The sequence below is a fragment of the Pavona decussata genome, unplaced genomic scaffold (assembly GCF_977016875.1).
Source record: "Pavona decussata unplaced genomic scaffold, jaPavDecu1.1 SCAFFOLD_322, whole genome shotgun sequence".
Classification (NCBI taxonomy): Eukaryota; Metazoa; Cnidaria; class Anthozoa; order Scleractinia; family Agariciidae; genus Pavona; species Pavona decussata.
In genome coordinates this window covers 541149-568739 of record NW_028145712.1, presented here as the reverse complement: position 1 = coordinate 568739, position 27591 = coordinate 541149, and the positions used below count along the sequence as shown (strand labels likewise).

Here is a 27591-nt window from a genome sequence, read left to right as displayed (position 1 = left end):
ACGCTTCGTGAGCGTGGTCATTTCAAATCCTAATGACAGCACATTTACAATACTGAACACTACTAACATTTCTTACAATACTCACAATACTAATAGCCACAATAACTATATCTACATCGTTAACAATACTTACTATACTTACAATACTAAAATAGCTTACATCATGTCCATGCTACATGGAAGAAGGAAAAAAAAGGAAAGAAAAATACACTTATTTGAGTCTAGGCAAATGTAAATAGGTATAGAAACAACAATAATAGTAATACGGGATGGCGTGATAGAAGTGCGACCGTGTCAGACTGTGCCACTGAGAAAGAAATTTTTTTGAGATAAAGGGTTGCCATTTGTTGTTAAAGACAGCGATAGCGTTGTTTTTGGTGGCTATAAATTGTTCCATGAGGGCTTTCTCATGCAATTGTATTTTATAGAGCTCGAAGTCTAAGGATTTTCGTTTAGGAAGCACTTGTATATATTATATTTGACAACGAGTAGAGCGAGATTTGTTATACCTTTAAACTTGGAGGAGTGAAAATAACCAAACAGGATTGACTTGTTTGATAGATTGAGATTTAAATTTGTCATTATAAACCACCATGCGCGAAAGGATCTCCAAAAATGTTGGACAAAGGGACAGTCAACAAGCATATGCTGTAAAGTATGTGTGTCAAGATTGCATATAAAGGTAGCACGTGTTGCTGGTAGACATTTTAGCTTTCATAAGTTTATCCTTGGTGTAGACGATGTTATGATTTATCTTAAATTGAAACAGTGCTAGTTTGACTTCCTTTGTCGTGTCAAAGGGGCATCGGTAAAGTTTTGGGATCTCCGAGGCTCTGACGCCTTGCCTTAACATTCCTTCCTGCGTATTGGGGGGTACGAATTTGTTTTTGACAAAAATTTTATGGAGCGATGCGTTTGTGATGCTTTTGAGGCTATCGTGCCAGTAGAGGTTGGAGTTCTGCTTTTGCGGTCCGGTCAATAGAAGTCTAGTCCTGAGTGGGGCCAAGGCATGAGTTAAACCATAATAATCGATAAAAGCAGTCTTTATACATTATATTTTCGTTTGAATGCATCGAAAGCTAAAAAGCGGTTTTGATTATCTAAGAGGTCCACCAGTTTTGTAACGCCTTTGCAATGCCAAGGTTGGTAATAAACTGTTTTTCCATTCACTTTAATGTTAGAGTTTTTAATGTAGAGGATTCCAAATAATTATTTCATTTAACCTTGTCATATCTTTGGGTACTGTAATATGCCTGATTTCTTCCCAGTATTGTAAAATGTTTAGATAAAAGGGTGGTAACTCATTTAGTGGAAGTTCTTCGAATTTGCAATTACAAGATAATAAAAACTTAAGACCTCCGAGGTTTTTAGTTAAGTAATTTGGGATAATTTTCCACGGTGCTTTACTTTTGTCGAAAACTCTGGTCGCCCAAGTCGCTTTGAGCGATTTGCTCATAAAGAGAAAGGCAACCATCTTTAACCCACCATCTTCTTTCTCACCAATAATGGTCGATTTTTTTTTATCTTGTGGGGTTTTCCATCCCATAGAAAATCAAAAGTAATAGCGTCCACCTTTTTCGCAAAACCTTCTGGTAAAGGCAGGACGGAAGCATTGAAAATAAGCTTGGATAGCCCTAGGGTCTTTATAATATTTACCTTTCCCAAGAGTGTGAACTTTCTTCTTTTCCAGGAGTTTAGAGTATTTTGTAATTCGTCTAATTTGTGTTCAAAATTAAGCTTGTCAGAGAGGACTTGGTCATAAGAGAAATAAATTCCTAGCGCTTGTATGGAATCCTTTGGCCATCGAAACCCGAACGGGGTGTCGCTGCGGTCGGCCCAACTGCCGAGCCACATGGCTTCCGTCTTCGTTTTATTTAGCTCTAAACCTGAACATTTTTTGAAAAGTGTTAAAAGTTGAAGCAAAGAGTGGACTGAAGTTGCATCTCTTACAAACAAGGTAGTGTCGTCAGCGTATAAAGTAATTTTAACTTCTTGAATGCCAACTTTAATTCTTTTAATGTTGCGATTTGCCAAGATGGCTAAATTTAGAAGTTCCATTCCAAGGACAAAAAGCAAACCTGATAACTGGCAGCCTTGTCGTACACCACGATTTAACTTAAAAAAAAGGTGAAGCGAAGCCATCGTTGATAACACAGCTTAATATATCAGGGTACAGGATTCGAACATCTTTTAAAATCTTCTTTGAAATTGAAAACGTTTAGTACTTTGGCAAGGTAGTTCCATTCGATTGAGTCGAAGGCCTTTTTGAAATCAACGAAGATTGCGACACCGGGGAGTTTATTTAATTTGCAAAGGCCATAACGTCTTTGACCAATCTGATATTTTCTCCTATATATCTTTTTTTAATATAACCAGTTTGGTTCTCGCGAATTATATTAGGGAGGACTTTTTCCAGTGTTTTTGCAAGGGCCTTGGAAGCAATTTTGTAGTCAGTGTTAAGAAGGGAGATTGGACGTAAATTGTTGAGTCTATCAGAAAGTTTGCCTTTCTTTGGGAGTAAGGTAATGATGCCTCTCTTTTGACTGATCGATAATGCACCCTTGTCAAAGGCATAATTAATGCTTGAAACAACATCATCAGCGATGTCTTTCCAAAAAAATTTATAGAATTCTGGGGTGAAACCATCTGAACCCGGGGATTTACGATTTTCCATATCAGCGAGGGCCTTGCTGCATTCTTCTTTCGAGATGCGACCTTCACACAGATTTGCATTTTCCTCACAAAGCGGAGAGATAAGATCATTTTTGAAAAAGACGTCATAGGCTGGATTATCGACGTCATCATTGTTTGATAAATAAAGAGTTTTAAAAACGTTTGCCTGTTCTTTGAGGATAGAATCTGGGTCATCTACCTCCAGCCCGTTCAGGCTCCAGTTTAAGTTTCGAAATTCTTTTTTTTTCTCAGCATGTCTTTTTTCTAAATTTAAAAAATACCTTGTATTTTTTCCTCTCGTTCAAACCATCTAACTTTACTTCTTAGCATCGCACCTTTGACCTTTCGTTCGGTTATTTTCTTTAGCTTCTCTTGCATTTTATGTATATCTATCCGAAGTTGAGAATTGTTGCGAACATTTTCAGCCTGAGCCATTAGATTATTTAACTTTGAAAGCAATATTTTTCCGAGTCTCTTTTGCTCTTCGCAAGCTTTTTAGAATATGCGATTGTGAAACCGCGAAGTTCCATTTTTATGAGGTCCCATTTCAATCCTTTGTCTTCTGCATAATCAAATTTCTCTCTGAAAGCTTTTATATTATTTTGGATTTCCTCTGGGTAATATTATCCTCAAGTAATAAAGCATTAAATTTCCAAAAACCTGGTCCATGTTTCTTATTTAGGGATTCGGATTTTAAGGTTAAAACGACCGCGCTATGATCCGAGTATGGTGTGTACGTCAATTCCCATTTCTGACACAGTTTGACAAGGCTTGTAGATGTCAAAAAGTAATCGAGTCTACACTGTACTTTGAAGCTTTTGTTTGTACAGGAGAATTGCTTTTTATCGCTATTTTTCATGCGCCAGACGTCTTGAAGGGAGTACAGCGTTGAAAGTTGTGAGATTTTGTCAATGACGGACTTTTTGTAAACATTAACTTGAAGCTACAAATTCAATTTGCAATGCCAAAGTCTGAACTCAAAATTTGAAATATTAAGTTTTTTTATCCACCAATTTCTTGTCAATTTTTTAACATTTCTTCTGTGCGAGGGGCTGAAATATGTCGTGCCCCTTAAGTGAAAAAAGGAAAAACAAATACAAAATATATAAAAATAAATACAAAATGTCCCGGTTGGAACTACTGAGTACTCAAAAGCCAATTCAATTTCTGGAATGAATTGTGCAAAGCTAATCAATAGCTGGTTTGTAACCAATCCCTAGATATCCAGCTAGACATCCAAAAGACAATGGTGTGGCAGCCTCATCCAGTATGGCAGCCCATGGCCACCTTGCCAGTGTCTCTTTGGATCTCCAGGGACTGGTTGAAAACCACCTGTACCACATATTGTTAATGTTCTGACATTCCGATAACGCAAGATTTGGAAAAACATTTCAGAATAAAAAGTAGCGAGATTAAAACATGACGTTTCAGTGACGACATGTCAATAATGTCACCATTACCCGCCATTATCAAATGTAAATTGTTCATTTAATTATATACATTCTTTTGTTTTGCTCCATCTCATTTTAATCTAATTTAGTTTCACACTCTCCTTTCTTTATATAACGTTACTGAACTTATAATAATTTACATTTGATAATGGTGACATGTCGCCGAAACGTCATGTTTTAATCTCGCTACTTTTTATTCTGAAATGTTCTGACATTCTCCTGAAAAAGAGTACGACTATACTCAGAGTGAAGGATTGGATTGATTCGCTCTGACGAAAGGCTAAGGCTCGAAAAGTCAGCTCTCGAATCTCTTCACGGTGACCAAATTACCTTCACTTGATAGAACCAAACTCGCGAGTATAGAGTGTTTTCACATGACGTCACGGCGGCCATGTTGGTGTCCCAAAACAAAGAAATGGCGGCCATGTTGGTGTCCCAAACTAAGCCTCTGGGAACAGAACTCTATTTTATGCCTTGTATGGGGTCTCCGACTCTTTTGTAGGCTATCCTTATGGCTCTATTTAATTCACTGTATGAACTTCTTTTTTGCCATTAAATTGTAATTAAGTATAAAGTACTTTCGTACTTTCTTTTGTTTCAGTAAACGAACATGGCCGGTCACTGGGCAGTCACGTGAATGAAAATGCTCATTAGGTGCTTTGCAACCAATCCCTGGAGATCCAAAAAGATGATGATATGGCGGCGGCATGTTGGATGACAAAACAAAAGGTTCTGTCACCCAGCATGGCTGCCACCTTATTGTCTTTTGGATCTCTAGGCATTTGGTTGTATACCGAACACCTTATCCGTAAACTGTAAACTCACTCGATTGCGTTGTGTTTTACTCAGCTTTTTATTGGGCAAACTCGCAAAAACTGGCTCACTGTTCAACTCACAATTGACCGTACAATTTCTCGCTCACATGTCATTACCTTATTTGGAAACTAAAGCGCACATGATCAACGTCACATAACAACAGTGACTATGGGGGGAGGGCTAAGTCTATTACTCTCGCACCACCTATTCGTTTTCACTCCTCCACCGACGCAACACCTCGGTTTCTTTGGAAACTAACCCGCTCGGGTCTGTGTGTTGTGTATATTCAGCTGGTCTGTATTTTAGGTCCCAAACCTGTGTAGGTGATGAGGGCAGGCATTGTTGCTTATTACCTCTCAGGGGCGGTAGAGTTCCGAAATATATGTCTCTATAAAGTTCCGCGTCTTGTTCCGCCGCTCCGTTCAAGTAACCTTCCTTATGGTAATATGAGTGTTCTCATGAGACCTGAACACTACACCTCCCCCCTTTTCCTTGGTGCGACTCAAAGTCCTTATAGATATAACCAAAGTAGCGAGCGAAAAGCTATTTTCCGGTTTTCTGGCCGCGCGAGAAACAGGGCGAACACCAAAGTGAGTACACTTTTTTCGGCTATTTTTCTTGCGGCCAGAAAACCGGAAAAGAGCTTTTCGCTCGCTGGAAATGCTTGTTACGCAGGCTATCATAGAAAAGTGTCCACGTTGAAGTTCGGGCTCGAACAGATCTTCTGGGTTCCGCCGGTGTGGTCATAGGACCATTGTTTACTTCTCGCGCGACGCTGTCCCAGGAAGTTCTCCTACTCCAACTATTTCAAACCTGGCGTTTATTTGAAGAGTCCTTAAGTCAATTTTCAAACCATTCGTTCTAAGAAAAGCAAAATTACTTAGCATCTAAATAAATCACTGAAGAAACGCTGGAGAAACCCACGAGATAAAAAAGACAAAACCTTTTACAAAAAATAAAGCTCGCTTGATGGGTAGTCCCGCAGAAAAGTTACCATAATTTAAGTATCATGGGGTTTTTGACCTCTTTTGTTAAAAATGGTGAAACAAGACCTTCACTTTGCTACAAAATAATTCTAGAACAATGAGAGGAGAGAAATCAACTTAATTCTTGACAGGAACAACTCGTACTCTGTTCTAGCGCATTTTGGAAACAAAAATACGAAAACTTGAAAAACATTAGCCTAACATTTTTCAAGTTTCAATCCATTCCGACCTACTCTGTCTCTGGCCAGAGGCACTAATCGACAGTTTTATTGCACTGCGGTGATAATTTATAACAAAACTTGACAATTAGTTTTTGTTTTTGTTGTCAGACAAACATTTTTGGGTTTTGAAATGACATCAAAGTTTCGTGATACTTCCCCTTTACGTCTCAGTTAGAAGTACAGTGTTAAATGCTAGTTTTTAGGACTTTACGACGAATAATCAATAGATAAATTCAAATGAAACAGTAGGAAGGGTAATGCAGCTAGGACGCATGCTTATTGGGGCGTTTATTTCAGTACGTCTCAGCACTTGTAGACCCGGCATTTAAGGACAGCGCCCACTTTTGTTACTGTGTATACGTTCTGCACATCTCGAGATACTCGGGTTTCCTATGGGTGGTGCCTACTAATTCAGGGATTGTTGCGCGGTTTAAAACTATGCAGAGAAAGCAGAACATAGCAAACGCTCTTGGTATCCAAAAAGAAAATTGGGGGTAACCATGCAATTTTCAGAGATAATAAAGCTTCAATTTGGAAAAAAACGCCATACATTGCTTTGTATTTTACTGTTTTTAGAACAATTGTTGCTTGATTATCTCTAAAAAATGCGTGGTTACCCCCAATTTTCTTTTTGGATTTCAAAAGCCGTTGCTAAGATCTGCTTTCCCCGCATAGTCATGAACCAAACAAAAATACTTCTTTATTAATAATTTGAGAAAATACGGTATCACAAAGCCCGAGAAGGAAGCGATGCTTAGAGAGCATATACGCTAGCCTTTTTATAAAACATGAAATTTCCGAGGGGCACTATTTTGCCATAGCAACCAGTTAGAAGCCGGAATAACGTGGCAGCTGTGACTCGTCAACACCACTTCATTGTCAACACAATAGAGTTAAACTGTCAACCTTGCAGGTGCCTTGCGAAACATTTTTCGTCCGCATGTTACTTTTAATGAGACTACAGAAAATTTTATATTATCACTGTAAAAGCGAGAGCACAAAAAAATAAAACTGATAGAATACATCGATTTTACATTTTAAAAAGGGCGCGCAAGTTTTCAAAAACATAAGCGACGCAACTGGGCAACATCAACCAGGAAGGAATGAGATCCTTGGACCAAGTTTCTCAGTTTAGCAGAACAGGGCGTACATTTATAGCTTTAAATTCTTTATCAACGATCTTTATAACTAGATGAATACTTTTAGAAATAACCCAAAAACGTAAAAGCAAGCAAGGAATTCAAAAAAATTACAAAGAAATTCAGTGACGCGATCGTCTATTTATTTGGCGGCGCGAGTGCAACTTCTACTGAACAAATATAATCCATTTAGCAGTGCGTCTGTACTCTGTTAACGTACAGATGATGTCAAAACGTGGTGAGGAGAAAGAAAGTACACTACCAGCTGCACGCGCAGGCCAATCTCGTTCCCAAGATAGAGGACCCTGGGAACGAGGTTGGCCGCAGGCGACATTTCGACGTCCTCTGCGCGTTATCGGTTCACAAGCACGGCAAAACGGAATCTATTTCATTTTAAACTTACACTTGTTCTCATTTTTGTTTATATCAGTTATCCCGTATAAAATTACTAATGTTTTCAAAAATCGTCACGGTGATGATCTGCGCAAAGATTTGAGTAGGTAAATTTGTTTTTTATTACGTCGTTTTTATCTCTAGCAAAAGAGCACGCCTATTGGCTAATGCAAAGCTATCAAGGCTTGTGATTGGCCAACAATCTGTCACTTTAATTTATGCAAAATTTACGAGAACTTTCTGTAGCTCATGATGTCTTTACGCGCTATAATCTTACTTTAATCACAAACTGCTCTAGACCGATCAAAGCACAATTTACGAGAACTTTCTGTGGTTCATGACGTCTTTCCGTGCTTTAATCTTTAATCTTACTTTAATCACAAACTGCTCTAGACCAATCAAAACAACTATCTATTAGTACATGAATAAGATATATGACATATATGTAAAGATTGCCTTATAGGCCATTTCCGAGTTGCTTTGAACCTCGTTGTCAAAACAAGGCTAAGTGCTCATGTTTTTATTGTGAAAATTAGTTTTCATTCAAATGCAAACAAAACCAATTTTCATATGAAAAGATTTGCACTTAGCCTCGCTTTCACAATGAGGTGCACAGCAACTCAGAAATGACATACTGCCATGGACAGTTTGATTCCAAGATGCCATTTTTGGAAAGCTCCTGACAGCTCGCTGAGGCTGAGAACAGGATAAAAGAACCCGTTGGACATTCCTCAAGGTTTCTGCTCGATGCCGATAAGCTGGGAATCTGGATTCCCAGCAAAGTATTCTTCCAAGAACTTCTCATGCAGTTCTGCTGGATAGCTGCATTCCTTGACTGCGGGCACTTCACTCATGGCCGCAACCCAAGCTGAGACCGCAGGGTACTGGGACAAGTCAACATCAAGACGTGATTGACACGCAAGAAGGCGTTCAAAAAATGGCCACATTAGTAAGTCTCCCATTCCTGGATTATCACCTGTGCGTACAGGGAAACATTCAACAATCAGCAGGAAGATGAGAATTAGTTACGGTAAGTCTGATAAGTGGGTAGGTTTAGGTTGTTATCTGGGAACTTAAGGTTTATTTTTACACAAGTAGGGATGGTGCAGTGGGGAGAGCAGTCACCTCCTACCAGTGTGGCCCGGTTCAATTCCCGGTGATGACTTCATATGTTGGTTGAGTTTGTTGTCGATGTGGATGTAGATGAAAAGAGCCACTCTATAGCTCTGTGGAATTAAGTCATTGAAAATCCCATTTGTTTTTTTATTTGTTTTTTTGTAGATGAGTGGGTTGGTAGGTGTGTCAGGTATAGTTACTAGGTAAATGGTAGATACGGGTAAAAGGTAGGTGGCTGCAGGGAGGAAACGGGATGGGCACTTGGAGAGAAGGGGTGGGAATTGGGAGGGAAGGAGGAGGAAACTGGGAGAGCCAGATAGGGAAAAAAGAAATCACTTTATTTAAGTGTCAATGAATATACATGTGTAGAGAATAGGGTGTGAAAACTAGGGGAGATGGGGATGGGAACTGGCATTGGTGAGGGGACAGCAAGTGAAAAAAGACAAAAAATTTGGTGGAGGTAGGTGGAGGTGGAGGTAGGAAAGGTGGAACTGCAGGTATGGTGTTACAAAGAAAGCAAGTTAATTATTGATACCCTGGCCTGATGAACCAAGGGATCCCAGGAGTGGAGAGAGAGAATTTAGAGAAAAGTTTCTGGTTTTCCAAGGAATTCAAGAATGTCTTTAAAAAAATCTCTTGCTCTTTCCAATAACTCTAAGTTTGCTTGCAGTGATTAAAGGTTATCAATAAAATCCAAACAGCAAAAATGTAAAATAGCAGAAAAAATATTGGAGCAAGGTCACATACAAAAACTCCAGTGAATAAGAACAAAAACAACAACAAAAAACCAACTGAAATGCACCATAGGTGGGTGATGCCCCAAGCCTGAACTTTCAATTAGAATATTCAGATCACTGTTAATTGAACCAAAGTGAACTCAGACTCCACTCTGTGCTGAGTGAGCTACCCTGTGATCTTAGTAATGTAACAAGAATAATATTACCGTGCTATTTTGGCCGCTTTTACTGTGAATAATCGCTTGTGGTGTAGTGGTTATAAATCACAATGCATATCTGCCTTAAATCTGTGCACTCTAGTGACCAAGGTTTGTATGCGTCCTTACCGTCAAACCATATTTTCAAAGTATGGTACAATTCTTGCTTTTACATGTTTACTTATAATCATTATTTTGCTTAAGAGGGAATTAACAGCTCACCTCCAATATGTTTCTCGTTATTTTTCAAATACTTGTCAAAGGCAGCCAGTTGTTTCTTCAGTTCCTTCTTGCCTTCTTCATCACCATTGAGGCTTTTGTAATATGCAGAAATGATCTAAATAAGAATAATTATAATAATTACTGATGAGGAAGTAACAAGGGTAAAGTGGGGTCTTTCCTTAAAATATCAAGAGAGTGGTACCTCTAGCATTCTTATTTATCATGACATAATTTAAAGTGAATGTAGATATATGAAACATATAATTTGAACTGCGGATGAAAGATCAAACAGAAGAAAGATCCTCGCAGTTAGTACACAACTTAAGCAATTGCGAAAAGAAAGCCAGAAAAAAATTCAGGCTTGAACAGGATTCAAACCCATGACCTCTGCGATGCCAGTGCAAAAAAATTCAGGCTTGAACGGAATTCGAACACTCGAACTCAAAATTGCGCACTAACTGCGAGGTTCTTTCTTCTCTTTGATCTTTCATCCGCAGTTCGAAATATATGTTTTCATTTTCCGTTATCTCTTATATAGGCATGCGACCACATTCACCCCCTACAGTGTCAACTGAGCCTACAGATATCTTTAGAAGGGAACTTAATGGGGGGGGGGGGGGGGGGAAGGGCAAAAATTGTACTAAACAATGCAAATGCCATTTCATATGAGGAGATATATACTCAAAACAATATCCACATTTAAAAATTTAAGTTTTGTCCCAAGGATTTTTGTACAGGAAATTTGTAAGATGTGATGCTGAGTTAATTTGGTCTTTATGGCATATTTGGCTACTATTTATTTAAAGACACAGAGAAGGACCATTTTAAACCAAGAATTTCAAACCTATATGGCTAAAACCAAGTTGCAAGCACCAGCCTGAAAATTTCTCACTGTTTCTAACAGTAAAATATTTTTTTACTTTCTTGCCCTTACCATTGTCTAATGTTATTGCCTTACAACATCATCACATATTAAATGTTCCTAATTAACTTAATTATATATTGATGTATTTGCATATAAGGATGCTTTTATATAAAATATAGATAAATGCAACATGTCCTAACTGAAGAAAACTACATAGTGTCCTTACTGCACTTCCTGTGGTTTCAACAAACATTCGCTGCTTGTATTTTGTGTAGGAATCTTTAGGATACAGCCGGGCCTTATCAGGAAACAAATCTTCCAGGTAATCTGAGAGGGAAACAAATGATCATTCATAGCAATAGCAAGATGAAATGAAACCTGATTGGTACAAATTATTACAAACTGTTCTCTAATCACTGCACATGTCCACACATTCAGACCCTGGGGACTGGAGTTGAGGGAGTTTTTGCACCCCTAAATTATGTGAAGTCGATTGTGCAGTTCCAGAAAATATCCATACTCCTCTATGAAAGGGTTTTTATTTTGCACTCCCCTCCCCCCAGGAAAGTCCACTTTAGCTTCATACTTTGCTCCTAAAATTTTGGCTTCTTAGATCCCCCACCTTGGAATTTCCAATACCTTCCATGGGGTAGGAATGGATTATTTTTTGAAACTGCACAATGCAATATTAATGCCTTTTTTTTTTTTCAAAAATATTTTTTTGTTGTGTAGCATTGCCCCCCCTTACCTCCATTAAAGACTCTGAGAATGGCTTTCATAAAATCCTGACAATTCATTCATTGGTAAATTCTTGGTAATTTATACTCATTCTACACTAGCTAGTAGAGTCTCATTGGAAAGGAAAGATTGTGCGACAATCTCAAAGGGGGTCTGCAGAGGAGGCTACTGAACTTAAGAACGTGTCGCAGTTTTTCCCATCACAAAGTACCTACCACAACAAATTGCCGACTCGTATATGACCTTTCCATCAGGGTGTTCAATCACCGGTATTTTTCCAACAGGGTTCAAATCAAAGAACCACTCTGGTTTGTCCTTTAAATTGATGTTTATGCACTCATATTCTATACCTTTGGCCGCAAGGACTAGGCGGGCTCTCTGTAAAACAAAGTAATAAATACACAAATATTGATAAACAGGCAAAGCATGTCCCAATAATATATTACAGTGAAATTTTCTATAAAAAAATATTCAGACCAAAAAATTTATGTAATTTTCCGGTGCCCTCAAATACAGACCTGGCCTTTAAAACTCCTGCCCATTTCTGTAAAATCCACACCCATTTTCCGACTTTCAAAAAAAAAATTGCTAGCCTTTTCCAAGTGTTCAGACAAAAGGGACCTGTGCAAAGAAAATATTGCAATTGCATATCTGAGCGAATAAAAAAGGCAGCAAAACTGAAGGAAAAAGGTGAGAGAACAGTATTTTTCTTGTTTTTTTTCCCCATATTTTGTATATATACTAAATTAAATGTTATTTGCACGCATCGCAATTGCCTTTGCACGCTCCCCACTAGTATCTGAACACCTGGAACAACAACGACAACAACAACGTTTATTTGATATATAAGGGACCGTAAAATACGCCAAATTTGGCGTATTTTGCGAACCGTGAGTAATGCCGACATAGACAGGCAAACCGTGTATTCCATCAAGCAGTTTATCTCTGAAGTACTTAATTTTTCTTTCTTGTATTAATGTAACTCAGTATAATTTCTGGGCACAAATAAAGATTGTTGTTGTTGTTGTTGTTGAAGGCTTGTTTATCTGGGCAAAACAAATGACTAAAAGACGAATAGAGATGGTAGGCTTCCTCAAAATCTATATATCCACATCCATACATCAAATGTTCCCGTACTGCTCTCAAACCCCGAGCTGCGTTGACCTTCTGTGTACGTTCTTTTGACGACTGAAGAATAGACTCCAGCAATAACAAAGCACCGTTATTATCAAGACATTGAAGAGATGATCTAAGGCACGTTCCTTTACTTGAATTTCGCCTAACTTCTGATCGTCTCAACAATTCAACCACCAGGCCAGCCATGGGGGGGTAAAACTTTTGTTTGAAAGTTTTTTTTTTTGGGGGGGGGGGGGGGGTGGGGGGGTAAAATTTTCATACACTCGAGTTTTTAGAAAACCACCGCCCCCACTAGGACGTAATAAACGATCGGTCCCTAACTTCAATGAAAAAATACATATAATATAAAATTTATAAATATCAAACCTTAACCTATGTAGCTTTTATAGCGAGTACGTACCCCCCCCCCTTCCCCCCCCCTCCCCCCGAGAGGACAGGAGGCAGTCGAGTCCGTGTTGAGCAAATATCGTAGCAGTCATACAAGACTTAGTAAAGTTGCGAAGTATTGCTTCATCTGATAACTTGCCGCAGTACCCGGGGGGGGGGGGGGGTACTCCCTTATATGGGCTATACGGGGACGTGCCGCTGGATAGGGTATGGTTTTTGGCGTCTCTGCCCTGAACAGGGTATATAATTTCAAACGAGTCTGCCCTGGATCCGTCCTAGACAGGGTATGGTTGCAAGACTGTCGTCTTGTATTTGGCAATCCGAAATCAAAGACGTTAGTCTGTATTTATTTTAGTGAACAATGCTTCACGTCAATTGAGTTTCAACTTAAGGTTCACCGCTGTTAATGCGAAATTTTGGGATTTTTCGCCATCACTTCTAGGAAATGTATTATTTTATCTGTTGTGATTGGTATTTGCGTTTCAATGCGTGGAACATCACGTCCGGTAAGTGACAGTGGGCCTTTTTAAAAATGTTATTACTATTGCTAATAAACACTTGTGTAACACAAGAGATAGATGTTGTCCTTTGTCCTAAATAGGGTCTTAAAATAGAGGGGTCTGTCCTACACAGGGTAGGTATTTACAGGGTAATGGGCTCCTGGTATTTAAGGTTATTTTCGTCCTAAACAGGGTCAGGGTTTTAAACCCCCAGCGGCACCCCTATACCCAAACATGGGTCAAGTGCCCCCCCCAAAACCACTCGGTCAGTTTATTCTAATAAAAGTATCAATTCTACGCACTCAGAACACATTGGGCGGTCGCTAGCATTGTCTTTGCAGCTCTAGTTTAGCTCTCCCACCCAACCATTTCTTCCAGGGCGTATACTTATATTTCTTCGCTGTGTACGTACCTTGTCATGTTATCATTTGTATTCTTTAGTTCTGTTGTGATAGATTTAGTCTTTTTAAGTATATTTGTATTTGTATTTGTAGGATTTTTAAAAAACAGTCTGATCCCAAAGATTTCCTAAAGCCCCGTTTAAAGTCTGAGTTTATACTGGTTTATAGCGAGTTAGTTGCACGTGTGTCGATTTCATTATTTACGAAAATTTCAACAAACATTTAAATACCTGGGCAAATGGACAGAATCTCATACTGTAGAGACGAATACAGTCCTTTTTCAAGGCTGGTTTTTCAGCTCCTTTTGAATAATGAGTCATTTTCTTCCCTGTAAAAACTGCACTTGAAAAGGCACCACACTGTTCACCGTTTGCACCGTAATGCCGATATACAGATATACATCGTGTTTAAATAAGAGCAACCTACTTTTGCACTGTCATGCTGAATTCAAGTAACGCACTGATAAGTCACGTTATGGTCCCCTCCAAATCCATTTCCGTTCGTATCGACTGGCGGTAGGTTTCGAGCTATTAACCAATATTTTCCTTAACGTTTCAACATTTTAGCCAAAAAAAAAAAAAAAACAGTGAAAGGAAGTAACGTTATAAAGAGACAAGACCATACCACCGTGCATGCAGGGCCCAGTTGTTCGGAAGCCGATTGTTAAACGCTGATAAAAAATTACCGTAGTTATTCGATTAACCGCAGGACGCTTAATTAATTTCGGGGCCCATGAGTGTGGGCGCTTATTCGAGGGCAGGCGCTTATTATTTTCCTAACATTTTCAGCAAGAGAAGGCATTTTTAGAGAATAACAAAATAAGGGATAACAAATTATTCGCTTCAACAAGACAAAAAAAAAGTGCAAAATCCAACATAAAAAATTCATTGACTACCGTATCTAAAACCAATTTTAAAACACAACTGACGCTCCTCTTACTTCACCCTGGACTAGTAAAGAAATGTCTTTCGTTGGAAGAGGGTTGGGGGTGGACGCTTATTTGAGGCTGGGCGCTTATTAACTTTTTGGGCTTTCAGGGTGGACGCTTATTCGACGTGGGCGCTTATTAGAAGGTGGGCGGTTAATTATTTAAATACGGTAACCGCGGTTTTCATCTCGCTTATTAAAATTGTCGCTGGCATTGTCTTTGCAGCTCTAGTTTAGTCCTCCCACCCACCCATTTCTTCCAGTGCGTGCAGTTTTTATATTTCTTCGCTGTGTATGTACCTTGTCATGTTTACGGGTTTATGGGCCTCTATCATTTGTACTCTATAGTTCTGTTGTGATAGATTTAGTATATTTGCATTTGTATTTGAAGGAGTATTTTTCTTTTAAAAAAACCTGTCTAATCCCAAAGGTTTCCTTAAGCCCTGTTTAAAGTCTGAGTTTATAGCGAGTTAGTTGCACGTGTGCCGATTTCATTATTTACAAAAAATTTCACCAAACGTTTAAATACCTGAGCAAAAGGACAGAATCTCATACTGTAGAGACGAATACAGTCCTTTTTCAAGGCTGGTTTTTCAGCTCCTTTTGAATAATGAGTCATTTTCGTCGCTGTAAGAACTGCACTTGAAAAGGCACCACACTGTTCACCTTTTGCACCGTAATGCCGATATACATCGTGTACAAATAAAGGTTGCCTTTATTTATACACGGTGTATATGAAGCATGACGGTGCAAAATGTGAAAAGTGTGTTGCCTTTTCAAGTGTATCAGCATGACTGTGCAAAAGGTGAACAGTAGGTAGGTTAAAGGTTGCCTTTATTTATACACAATGTATATGAAGCATGACGGCGCGAAAGGTGAAAAGTGTGGTGCTGTTTCAAGTGCATCAGTGACGGTGCGAAAGGTGAACAGTAGGTAGGTAGGCTCCTGTTGGTAGCGACTGTCTTTTGCCAATATATCACATAACAGTATCTTGTGTCCTAGCTGCTGGCATTTTCATGGTTTCCTTGACGGTTTTAATCAACCCGAACATTTCTATTGCATCAGTTCAGTTTTCGCAATGGCTTGAAAGAAGCGCTTAACTCATTTTGGAACAAACGGGAAAGTTTATTTTGCAGCTAGGACGCATGCTTATTGGGGCGTTTATTCCTGTACGTCTTAGCACTTGTAGACCCGGCATTTAATTGAGAAAATACGTTATCACAAAGCCAATACAATTCAATACAATACAATACAATTCGATACAATACAATACAATACAATACAATACAATACAATACAATACAATACAATACAATACAATACAATACAATACAATACAATACAGTGCAATACAATATTTATTTTGCCATATACACAACATTTACAGATGAGAAAAAAAAAAAATGAAGAAAATCGATGAAAGAAAATAAATGGCGAGAAAACCGCGAGGCTTATAACAAGTCAGGCTTCCTCACTTAAAATAACAAATCTTATATTAGAATTACGAGACGAGACGGAAGCGACGCTTAGAGAGCATATACCGGTATGCAGTTTATAAAATATAAAATTTCCGAGGGGCACTATTTTACCATAGCAACCAGTTAGAAGAATCACGTGGTACTCGTCAACACCACTTCAGTTAAGGACGATGCCTACTATTGTTACTGCGCATACGTTCTGCGCATCTCGAGATACTCGGGCTTCCAATCTCGTTCTTAGAGCCCACCTGTCTTGGCGCTGACCAAAAGACACCTGGACTCTGGAAACGAGATTGTCGGGCTTTCTATGGGTGGTGCCTACTAACACAGGGATATTTTTGCGCGCTTTAAAACTATGCGGAGATAGAAAAACTTAGCAAGTGATTTTGTTATCCAAAAAGAAAAGTTGGGGTAACCATGCATTTTTCAGAGATAATAAAACTTCAATTTGGAAAAAAGCGCCATACATTGCTTTGTATTTCACTGGTTTTTTGAATTATTGTTGCTTAATTATCTCTAAAAAATGCGTGGTTACCCCCAATTTTCGTTTTGGATTTCAATAGCCGCTACTAAGATCTGCTTTTCCCACATAGTGATAAACTGCCCAAAAATACTTGGCTATTAGTAGGCATCGTCCTTAAAGTCATTGTCAACATAGTAGAGTTAGTATTGACTGGCAAACTTCCAGGTGCCTTGCGAAACATTTTTCGTCCGCATGTTACTTTTAATGAAACTACAGAAAATTTTATATTATCGCTGTAAAAGCGAGAGTACAAAAGAATAAAAGTGATAATATACATCGATTTTATATTTAAAAGGGCGCGCACTGAACTTTTCAAAAACACAACCGACGCAACTGGGTAACATCAACCAGGAAGGAATGAGATTATTAAAAACGCATCACACACCTTGGAACAAGCAAAACAGGGCGTGCATTTAAACAGTTGTAAGTTTCTTATCAACGGTCTCTATAATTAAATGCATGGTTTTAGGAAATTTCCCAAAAACGTTAGCAAGGAAGCACTTAAAATACCAGAGAAATTCAGTGACGCGATTGTCTATTTATTCGGCGGCGCGAGTGCAACTTCTTCTACTGAACAAATAGAATCCATTTAACCGTGCGTCTGTATAACGTACAGATGACGTCAAAACATGGTGAGGAAAAAGAAAGTACGCTACGAGCCGCAGGCCAACCTCGTTCCCAAGAGAGAGGACCCTGGGAACGAGGTTGGCCTGATGTTCTTACCACATTTCGACGGCCTCTGCACGTTATCGGTTCACAAGCACGGCCAAACGGAATCTATTCATTTTAAACTTATACTCGTTTTATTTTCGTTTATATCAGTTATCCCGTATAAAATTACTACTGTTTTCAAAAATCGTCACCGTGATGATCTGCGCGAAGATAAAAATTTGAGTGGGTAAATTTGGTTTTTATTACGTCTTTTTTTTTTATTTCTCTAAGCAAAAGAACACGCCTATTGGCTAATACAAAGCTGTCAAGGCTTGTGATTGGCTAACAATCTGACAATCTGTTACTTTAATTTCTGCAAAATTTACGAGAACTTTCTGTGGCTCATCTTACTTTAATCACAAACTCCTCTGGGCCAGTCAAAACACAACTTTACGCAACTATATATTAGTACATGAATAAGATATATGTAAGGATGTCTAATTGCCACGGACAGTTTGATTCAAACATGCCAGTTTTGGAAAGCTCCTGACAGCTCGCAGCAAATGAGTCCAGAACAACTGAACGAGCTAAGTGAACCCGTTGGACATTCCTCAAGGTTTCTGATCGATGCCAATAAGCTGGGAATCTGGATCACCAGCATAGTATCCTTCCAAGAACTTCACATACATTTCAGCTGGATAGCTGCATTCCTTGACTGCGGGCACTTCACTCATGGCCGCAACCCAAGCTGAGACCGCTGGGTACTGGGACAAGTCAACACCAACACGTGATCGATACACAAGAAGGCGTTCAAACCATGGCCACATTAGGAAGTCTCCCATTCCGGGGTTATCACCTGAACAGGGAAACATAAGGTCAAATCAGTGGGAAGATGAGAAGGTAGGTAAGTGGGTAGGTTAAGGTAGTTCGGTAGTTAGGAACTTAAGGTTTATTTTTTCATGGGTTTGTAGGGATTGCGCAGTGGTGAGAGCAGTCACCTCCCACCAGTCTGGCCTGGATTCAATTCCCCGTGTTGATGCCACATGTGGGTTGAGTTTGGTGTTGATGTGAATGGAGATGAAAAGAGCCACTCTATGGAAGTCACTGAAAATTCCAATGTTTTTTTTTTTGTTGGTAGATGAGCGGGTAGGTAGGTGTGTCAGGTAGTTGTAAGGTAATTGGTAGATAGGGTAAAAGGTAGGTGGCTGGGAGGAAATGGGATGGGCACTTGGAGAGAAGGGGTGGGAATTGGGAGGGAAGGAGGAGAAAACTGGGAGAGAGATATAAGGAGATTAACAACAGCCGCGTGAGTCCACAACAAATTTTGACCACTGTGATGAAGAATATCGTTGTCGATAAGAGTGCAGAGAATGTTAAACCACATTCGATTTGATTTTTACCACAATATCAACGTCAATAACTGTCAAAATTTCCACGCGCTGATTGACGCGAGCAGCGTTGTCTGGACTCTTATCGACAGCCGAAAATTAGCCAATCAGATTGCGAGATTAGAAACAATTGTGGTAAATAAGGAAATCACTTTAGTTAGGTGTCAATGTATTTAGCATAGAGCACTGATTACGCAATTTCTCCAGATCGGATTGGAATTAAGAAATATTGGTTTTTGAGGAGAGGGGAAAACTGGAGTACCCAGGCCAGAGGAAACCTCTCAGAGCATAGATGAAAACCAACAACAAACTGAACTAGAAGGGAACTGGAAAGTAATAGGGCAGTGGAGCCAGGTGAGAAGGGGGTCGGAACTGTGAGAGAAGGAATAGAAACTGGGTGAGAAGGGGTGGGGACTGTAAGAATAAGCTGTGAAAACTAGGGGAGATGAGGACAGGACTGTGAGAATATGGTGCGAAAACTAGGGAGGATGGGGATGGGGACTGTGAGAATAGGGTGTGAAAACTAGGGGAGATGGAAATGGGGGACTGTGAGAATAGGGTGTGAAAACGAGGAGAGATGGGGATGGGGGACTGTGAGAATAGGGTGTGAAAATTAGGGGAGATGGGGATGGAACTGTGAGAATAGGGTGAGAAAACTAGGGGAGATGGAGATGGGGACTGTGAGAATAGGGTGTGAAAACTACGGGAGATGGGGATGGGGACTGTGAAAATAGGGTGTAAAAACTAGGGGATATGGGGATGGGGACTGTGAGAATAGAGTGTGAAAACTAGGAGAGATGGGGATGGGGGACTGTAAGAATAGGGTGTGAAAACTAAAGAAGATGGGGATGGGACTGTGAGAACAGGGTGTGAAAACTAGGGGAGATGGGGATGGCACTGTTAGAATAGGGTGTGAAAACTAGGGGAGATAGGGATGGCACTGTTAGAATAGGGTGTGAAAACTAGGGGAGATGGGGATGGGACTGTGAGAACAGGGTGTGAAAACTAGGGGAGATGGGAATGGCACTGAAAATAGGGTGTGAAAACTAGGGGAGATGGGAATGGAAACTGTGAGAATAGGGTGTGAAAACTATGGGAGATGGGGATGGGACTGTGAGAACAGGGTGTGAAAACTAGGGGAGATGGGCATGGCACTGTGAGAATAGGGTGTGAAAACTAGGGGAGATGGGGATGGCACTGTGAGAATATGGTGTGAAAACTAGGGGAGATGGGGATGGAGACTGTGAGAATAGGGTGTGAAAACTATGGGAGATGGGGATGGGACTGCGAGAACAGGCTGTGAAAACTAGGGGAGATGGGGATGGCACTGTGAGAATAGGGTGTGAAAACTAGGGGAGATGGGGATGGCACTGTGAGAATAGGGTGTGAAAACCAGGGGAGATGGGGATGGCACTGTGAGAATAGGGTGTGAAAACTAGGGGAGATAAGGATGGAGACTGTGAGAATAGGGTGTGAAAACTATGGGAGATGGGGATGGCACTGTGAGAACAGGGTGTGAAAACTAGGGGAGATGGGGATGGCACTGTGAGAATAGGGTGTGAAAACTAGGGAAGATGGGGATAGCACTGTGAGAATAGGGTGTGAAAACTAGGGGAGATGGGAATGGAGACTGTGAGAATAGGGTGTGAAAACTAGGGGAGATGGGGATGGGACTGTGAGAATGGGGTGTGAAAACTAGGGGAGATGGGGATGGCACTGTGAGAATAGGGTGTCAAAACTAGGGGAGATGGGGATGGCACTGTGAGAATATGGTGTGAAAACTAGGGGAGATGAGGATGGAGGCTGTGAGAATAGGGTGTGAAAACTATGGGAGATGGGGATGGGACTGTGAGAACAGGGTGTGAAAACTAGGGGAGATGGGGATGGCACTGTGAGAATAGGGTGTGAAAACTAGGGGAGATGGAGATGGCACTGTGAGAATAGGGTGTGAAAACTAGGGGAGATGGGGATGGAGACTGTGAGAATAGGGTGTGAAAACTATGGGAGATGGGGATGGGACTGTGAGAACAGGGTGTGAAAACTAGGGGAGATGGGGATGGCACTGAGAATAGGGTGTGAAAACTAGGGGAGGTGGGGATGGCACTGTGAGAATAGGGTGTGAAAAATAGGGGAGATGGGGATGGGGACTGTGAGAATAGGGTGTGAAAACTAGGGGAGATGGGGATGGCACTGTGAGAATAAGGTGTGAAAACTAGGGGAGATGGGGATGGGACTGTGAGAATAAAGTGTGAAAACTAGGGGAGATGGGAATGGCACTCTGAGAATAGGGTGTGAAAATTAGGGGGAGATGGGGATGGCACTGTGAGAACAGGCTGTGAAAACTAGGGGAGATGGGGATGGCACTGTGAGAATATGGTTTGAAAACTAGGGGAGATGGGGATGGCACTGTTAGAATAGGGTGTGAAAACTAGGGGAGATGGGAATGGCACTGTGAGAACAGGGTGTGAAAACTAGGGGAGATGGGGATGACACTGTGAGAATATGGTGTGAAAACTAGGGGAGATGGGGATGGCACTGTTAGAATAGGGTGTAAAAACTAGGGGAAATGGGGATGGGGACTGTGAGAATAGGGTGTGAAAACTAGGAGAGATGGAGATGGGGACTGTGAGAACAGGGTGTGAAAACTAGGGGAGATGGGGATGGCACTGTGAGAATAAGGTGTGAAAACTAGGGGAGATGGCGATGGCACTGTGAGAATAGGGTGTGAAAACTAGGGGAGATGGGAATGGGACTGTGAGAATAGGGTGTGAAAACTAGGGGAGATGGGGATGGAGACTGTGAGAATACGGTGTGAAAACTAGGGGAGATGGGGATGGGGGACTGTGAGAATGGGGTGTGAAAACTAGGAGAGATGGAGATGGGGACTGTGAGAATAGGGTGTGAAAACTAGGGGAGATGGGGATGGGGACTGAGAATAGAGTGTGAAAACAAGTGGAGATGGGGATGGGACTGTGTAGAATAGGGTGTGAAAACTAGGGGAGATGGGGATGGGACTGTGAGAATAGGGTGTGAAATCTAGGGGGAGATGGGAATAGGACTGTGAGAATAGGGTGTGAAATCTAGGGGAGATGGGGATGGAGACTGTGAGAATAGGGTGTAAAAACTAGGGGAGATGGGGATGGGGACTGAGAATAGAGTGTGAAAACTAGTGGAGATGGGGGACTGTGAGAATAGGGTGTGAAATCTAGGAGAGATGGGGATGGAGACTGTGAGATTATGGTGTGAACTCTAGGGGAGATGGGGATGGAGACTGTGAGAATAGGGTGTGAAAACTAGGGGAGATGGGGATGGCACTGTTAGAATAGGGTGTGAAAACTAGTGGAGATGGGGGACTGTGAGAATAGGGTGTGAAAACTAGGAGAGATGGAGATGGGGACTGTGAGAATAGGGTGTGAAAACTAGGGGAGATGGGGATGGGGACTGTGAGAATAGGGTGAAAACTAGGGGAGATGGGGATAGGACTGTGAGAATGGGGTGTGAAAACTAGGGGAGATGGGGATGGGGACTGTGAGATTGAGGTTTGAAAACTAGGGGAGATGGGGATGGAGACTGTGAGAATAGGGTGTGAAAACCAGGGGAGATGGGGATGGGGACTGTGAGAATAGGGTGTGAAAACCAGGGGAGATGGAGATGGGGACTGTGAGAGTAGGGTGTGAAAACTAGGGGAGATGGGGATGGGGGGCTGTGAGAATAGGGTGTGAAAACCAGGGGAGATGGAGATGGGGACTGTGACAATGGGGTGTGAAAACTAGGGGAGATGGGGATGGCACTGTTAGAATAGGGTGTGAAAACTAGGGGAGATGGAGATGGGGACTGTGAGAATAGGGTGTGAAAACCAGGGGAGATGGAGATGGGGACTGTGAGAACAGGGTGTGAAAACTAGGGGAGATGGGGATGGGAACTGGCATTGGTGAGGGGACAGCAAGTGAAAAAAGACAAAAAATTGAGATTGGTGGAGGTAGGAGAGGTGGAACTACAGGTATGGTGTTACAAAGAAAGCAAGTTAATTGATACCCTGGCCATGAACTAAATAATAATCCTAGGAGTAGAAAGGGAGAATTTTGAGAAAAGTTTATTTCCTCCAAAGAAATGCAATAATGGAAGCACATGCCAACTTTTAGATTTTGGTGAATTAATTTATGTTTAAAAATAAATCTTTCGGCCTTCCCAAAAACTCTTGGTTTGCTTGCAATGATTAAAGGTTGTTGATAAAATCCAAACATCAAAAATGTAATACAACAGATAAAATATGAGGCAATGTTTCTTGAAGGAATTCAAGGCGAAATGCAAACACTGTGGTGAATAATTATATGAGCTAAAACAACAACAACAACAACAACAACAAAAAACACGATCTGAAATGCACCATAGGTTGTGGTGATGAGCCAAGCCCTAATTCAATTAGAATATTCGGATTGCTGTTAATTGATCCAAAGTGATCAAATCAGACTCTCTGTGTTGAGTGAGCGACCCTGTGATCTTAGTGTTGTAACTAGTTTTATAAGAATAAAATGTGCTATTCCGTCTGCTTCTATACTGTGGGTTCGCTTGTGGTGTAGTGGTTATCACGTCTGCCTTGAATGCAGGACACCAAGGTTTGAGCCCTCACTGGCAAACCATATTTTTAAAGTATGTTACTTATAATCGTTACAGCTCACCTCCAATATGTTTCTTGTTATCTTTCAAATGCTTGTCAAAGGCAGCCAGTTGTTTGCTCAGTTCTTTCTTGCCTTCTTCATCACCTTTGAGGCTTTTGTACATTGTAGAAATGATCTGAAAGAGAACAATTATATTCAATTATTCACAATTAAGTGACAAGAAATAAGGTGCAGTCTTTTCTTAAAATATCAAGAGAGTGGTACCTCTAGCATTTCTTATCATAAATTAATTTGGGGCCCAGATACCTTAAAAGCTGCTACGTACAAATTATCCTTGACATAACTTAAGTTCTTGGGACAGACTCCATTTTCTGTTTTCTCTTATAATAGGCCTAGGGATGCCGCCACTTCACCCCCCTTAAAGTGTTGCGCCTGTATGTTCAGAAGGCAACTAAATGGGGGGCAGAGGGGTGGGGGGGGGGGAATTGTACTAAACAATGCATTAAGTGTCATTTCATGTGAGGAGATATAGAAGATTGACATTTAACATATAAATGCTTTTATAAGTTTTGTCTCAAGGATTTTTGTTCAGGATTGTAGGATGATGCTGATACTTTGTCTTTATGGCATATTTGGCTAAAATTTATTTCAACTCACAGAGAAGGACCATTTTAATCCAAGAATTGCAACTCTATATACTTTAGCTAAAACCAAGTAGAAAGCACCTGCAGCCTGTCATTTTAATTCAACTGGAAATTTCTCACTGTTTCTAACTGTTTTCTTGCTTTTAACCATTGTCTAATGTTATTGTGTTACATATCATCAGATATTAAATGTTCCTCCATGTAATTACCTAAAATTGTATATTGATGTATTTGAGGATGCTTTTATATAAAATATAAATAAATGCAACATCTCTGGACTGAAGAAAACTACATAGTGTCAATCCTTACTGCACTTCCTGTGGTTTCAACAAACATTCGCTGCTTGTATTTTGCATAGGAATCTTTAGGATACAGCTGGGCCTTATCAGGAAACAAATCTTCCAGGTAATCTGAAAGGGAAACAAATAATCATTTGAATAGCGATAGTGAGATTGTTGTTGAATAATGAAACCTGATTGGTACAAATTATTACAAACTGTTTTCTAATTCTCTACACATGTCCACACATCCAGATCCTGGGGACTGGAGTTGAGGGGGTTGCAGCACCCCTAAATTATATGAAGTATATTGTGCAGTTCCAGAAAATATCCATACTCCCCCCATTTGCACTCCCCTCCCCCCAAAAAGTCCACTTTAGCTTCATACTCTTCATACTTTGCTTCTAAAATTTTGGCTTCTAAGATTCCCCCCCCCTCCCCCCCCCCTTGGAATTTCCAATTACCTTCCATGGGGTGGGTATGGATTTTGTTTAATTCTTTTTTTTTTTCAAAAATATTTTTGTGGTGTAGCATTGCCCCCCCTTACCTCCATTACAGACTCTGAGAATGCCTTTCATAAATTCCTGACAATTCGTTGGTAAATTCCTGGTTTAATACACATTTCTACAGTAGAGTCTTATTGGAGAGGAAAGATCGCATGACAAGCTCAAAGGGGGTCTGCAGAGGAGGCTTCTGCACCTAAGAAGGTGTCACAGTTTTTCATATCACAAAGTACCTACCACAACAAATCGCAGACTCATATATGACCTTTCCATCAGGGTGTTCAATCACCGGCACTTTTCCAACAGGGTTCACATCAAAGAACCACTCTGGTTTGTCCTTTAAGTTGATGTTTATGCACTCATATTCTATACCTTTGGCAGCAAGGACTAGGCGCGTTCTCTGTAAAACAAAGTAATAAATACACAACTATTGATAAACAAGCAAAGCATGTCCCAATAATATATTACAGTTAAATTTTCCCAAAAAAAAAAAAATTCAGACCAACAAATGTAATTTTCCGGTGCCCTAAACTACAGACCTAACCTTTAAAATTCCTGCACATTTCTGTAAAATCCATACCCATTTGCTGACATTCAGACAAAAATTGCTAGCCTGTGCCAAGTGTTCTGACAAAAGGGAGGTGTGTGAAGAAAATATTGCAATTGCATATCTGAGCAAATAAATTAAAAAAGGCAACAAAACTGAAGGGAAAAGGTAATAGAACGGTCCTTTCTTGCTTTTTTCCATATTCTGTGTATACAGCTATTTCAATTAACGTTGTCGGATCAAAATAAAGCTAAAAGACAAGACCGCAATGTTTTGTGGGATTATTTTTTATGAATAATTTCATCAAAATCATCCCTGCACGTGCAGGTCATTGTACTGCTAATTACAACCTATTGTTTTCTTCAGGCATGACTAATTTTGATGAATTTATTCATAAAAATCCCACGTAAACTTTCGGTCTTGTCTTTAAGCTTTTAGCTTTGATCCAACAACGTTAATTGAAATAGCTGTATACTAAATTAAATATTATTTGCACATATCACAACAATTGTCTTTGCGTGCTCCCCACTAGTATGCCTGGAACAACAACAACGTTTATTTGTACTGTAATGTCAATGAAAAAATACAAATAATATAAAAATTTCTACCTATCATACCCTTTGAGGCTGCAAAAACCTATATCGCTTATAAAGGGAGTATACCCGTCCCCCACCCCCCCTTTCGAGGACAGGAGGCAGTCGAGTCTGTTGTGTCGTAAAGATCGATGGTATCAGAGTCATACAAGACTTAGTAAAGTTGCAAAGTGTTGTTTCATCTGATAACCTGCCACAGTTAAACCACAGTGGGCCAGTTCATTAAGTGTCAATGCTACGCACTCAGAGCACATTGGGCGGTCGCTAGCATTGTCTTTGCAGCTCTAGTTTAGCTCTCCCACCCACCCATTTCTTCCACGGCGTGAACTTTTGTCATGTTTACGGGTTTATGGGCCTCTATCATTTGTATTCTATAGTTCTGTTGTGATAGATTTAGTATTTTAAAGTATATTTGTATTTGTATTTGTAGGATTTTTTTAAAAAACTGTCTGATCCCAAAGGTTTCCTGAAGCCCTGTTTAAAGTCTGAGTTTGCACGTGTGTCGATTTCATTATTTACAAACATTTCACCAAAAGTTTAAATACCTGGGCATATGGACAGAATCTCATACTGTAGAGACGAATACAGTCCTTTTTCAAGGCTGGTTTTTCAGCTCCTTTTGAATAATGAGTCATTTTCTTTCCTGTAAAAACTGTACTTGCAAAGCCACCGCACTGCTCACCTTTTGCACCGTCATGCTGATCGCGCGACACCTGGTGCTTAGTTCCGGTGAATTTGCACCGATGCCAGTCACGCAATGGTCACCTCCAAACCCATTTCCGTTTGTATCGACTGGCTTTAGTTTTTCGCGCTATTAACCAATATTTTCCTTAACGTTTTAACATTTTAGCCCAAAAGGCAGTTAAAGAAAGTAACGTTGAAAAGTGTCAAGACCAGCGTACATGCATTCGACCCCAGGGCCCAGTTGTTCGGAAGCCGATTATTACAGTGCGACGCGCCTTACCGTGGCTACCCAACAAACTTTTTTTACAAGTTAGCCAATCAAGATATCTTCCTCCTTGTTCATAAAATACAAAACGACATGTTTTCAATTATTCGTTGTTGCGTGTCTTGCCTGTTGGACTTTGCAAGGAAGCGTGACCGTTAATCAAATTCGCGTATCCTGATTGGCTAACTTGTAAAAAAAGTTTGTTGGGTGGCCAGCGTTGGTAGTGCGACGCACCTTACTTACCGTGATAAAAGAATTAACCGCGGTTTTCATCTCGCTTTAATACTAAAATTGTCGCTAGCATTGTCTTCGCAGCTCTAGTTTAGCTCTCCCACCCACCCATTTCTTTCAGGGCGTGCAGTTTCTATATTTCTTCGCTGTGTATGTACCTTGTCATGTTTACGTCGGTTCATGGGGCTCCATAATTTGTATTCTATAGTTCTATTGTGATAGATTTAGTATATTTGTATTTGTATTTGTAGGATTTTTTTAAAAAATTGTCTAATCTCAAA

The 27591-nt window shown here is 40.3% G+C and overlaps 2 protein-coding genes across 4 annotated transcripts; both read right to left on the bottom strand.

Moving 5' to 3' along the window:
* Positions 1-7407: 7407 nt before the first annotated feature.
* LOC146453815 (glutathione S-transferase omega-1-like) lies at positions 7408-15587 on the bottom strand. 2 transcript variants are annotated; one of them, XM_085096216.1, is made up of 7 exons: positions 15549-15587; positions 14210-14321; positions 11770-11932; positions 11043-11143; positions 9952-10066; positions 8065-8655; positions 7408-7951 (listed from the first exon to the last, which is right to left on the bottom strand). In XM_085096216.1, exons 2-6 carry the CDS (start codon positions 14297-14299, stop codon positions 8411-8413), a joined length of 714 nt encoding a protein of 237 aa, XP_084952342.1. In that variant the 5' UTR covers positions 14300-14321; positions 15549-15587; the 3' UTR covers positions 7408-7951; positions 8065-8410. The 2 variants fall into 2 exon arrangements, with proteins under 2 accessions (XP_084952342.1, XP_084952341.1); XM_085096215.1 differs by lacking the exon at positions 15549-15587 and having other exon boundaries at positions 14210-14386.
* On the bottom strand, positions 7408-26825 carry LOC146453814 (glutathione S-transferase omega-1-like). Of its 2 annotated transcripts, XR_014859415.1 has the most exons (6): positions 26676-26825; positions 25228-25390; positions 24519-24619; positions 23626-23740; positions 17970-18414; positions 7408-7935 (listed from the first exon to the last, which is right to left on the bottom strand). XR_014859415.1 is itself a non-coding variant. In XM_085096213.1 (5 exons), the coding sequence occupies exons 1-5, from the start codon at positions 26763-26765 to the stop codon at positions 18170-18172; spliced, it is 714 nt and encodes a 237-aa protein (XP_084952339.1). In that variant the 5' UTR covers positions 26766-26825; the 3' UTR covers positions 16247-18169. The 2 variants fall into 2 exon arrangements, 1 of the variants encoding a protein (XP_084952339.1); XM_085096213.1 differs by lacking the exon at positions 7408-7935 and having other exon boundaries at positions 16247-18414.
* Positions 26826-27591: the final 766 nt, after the last annotated feature.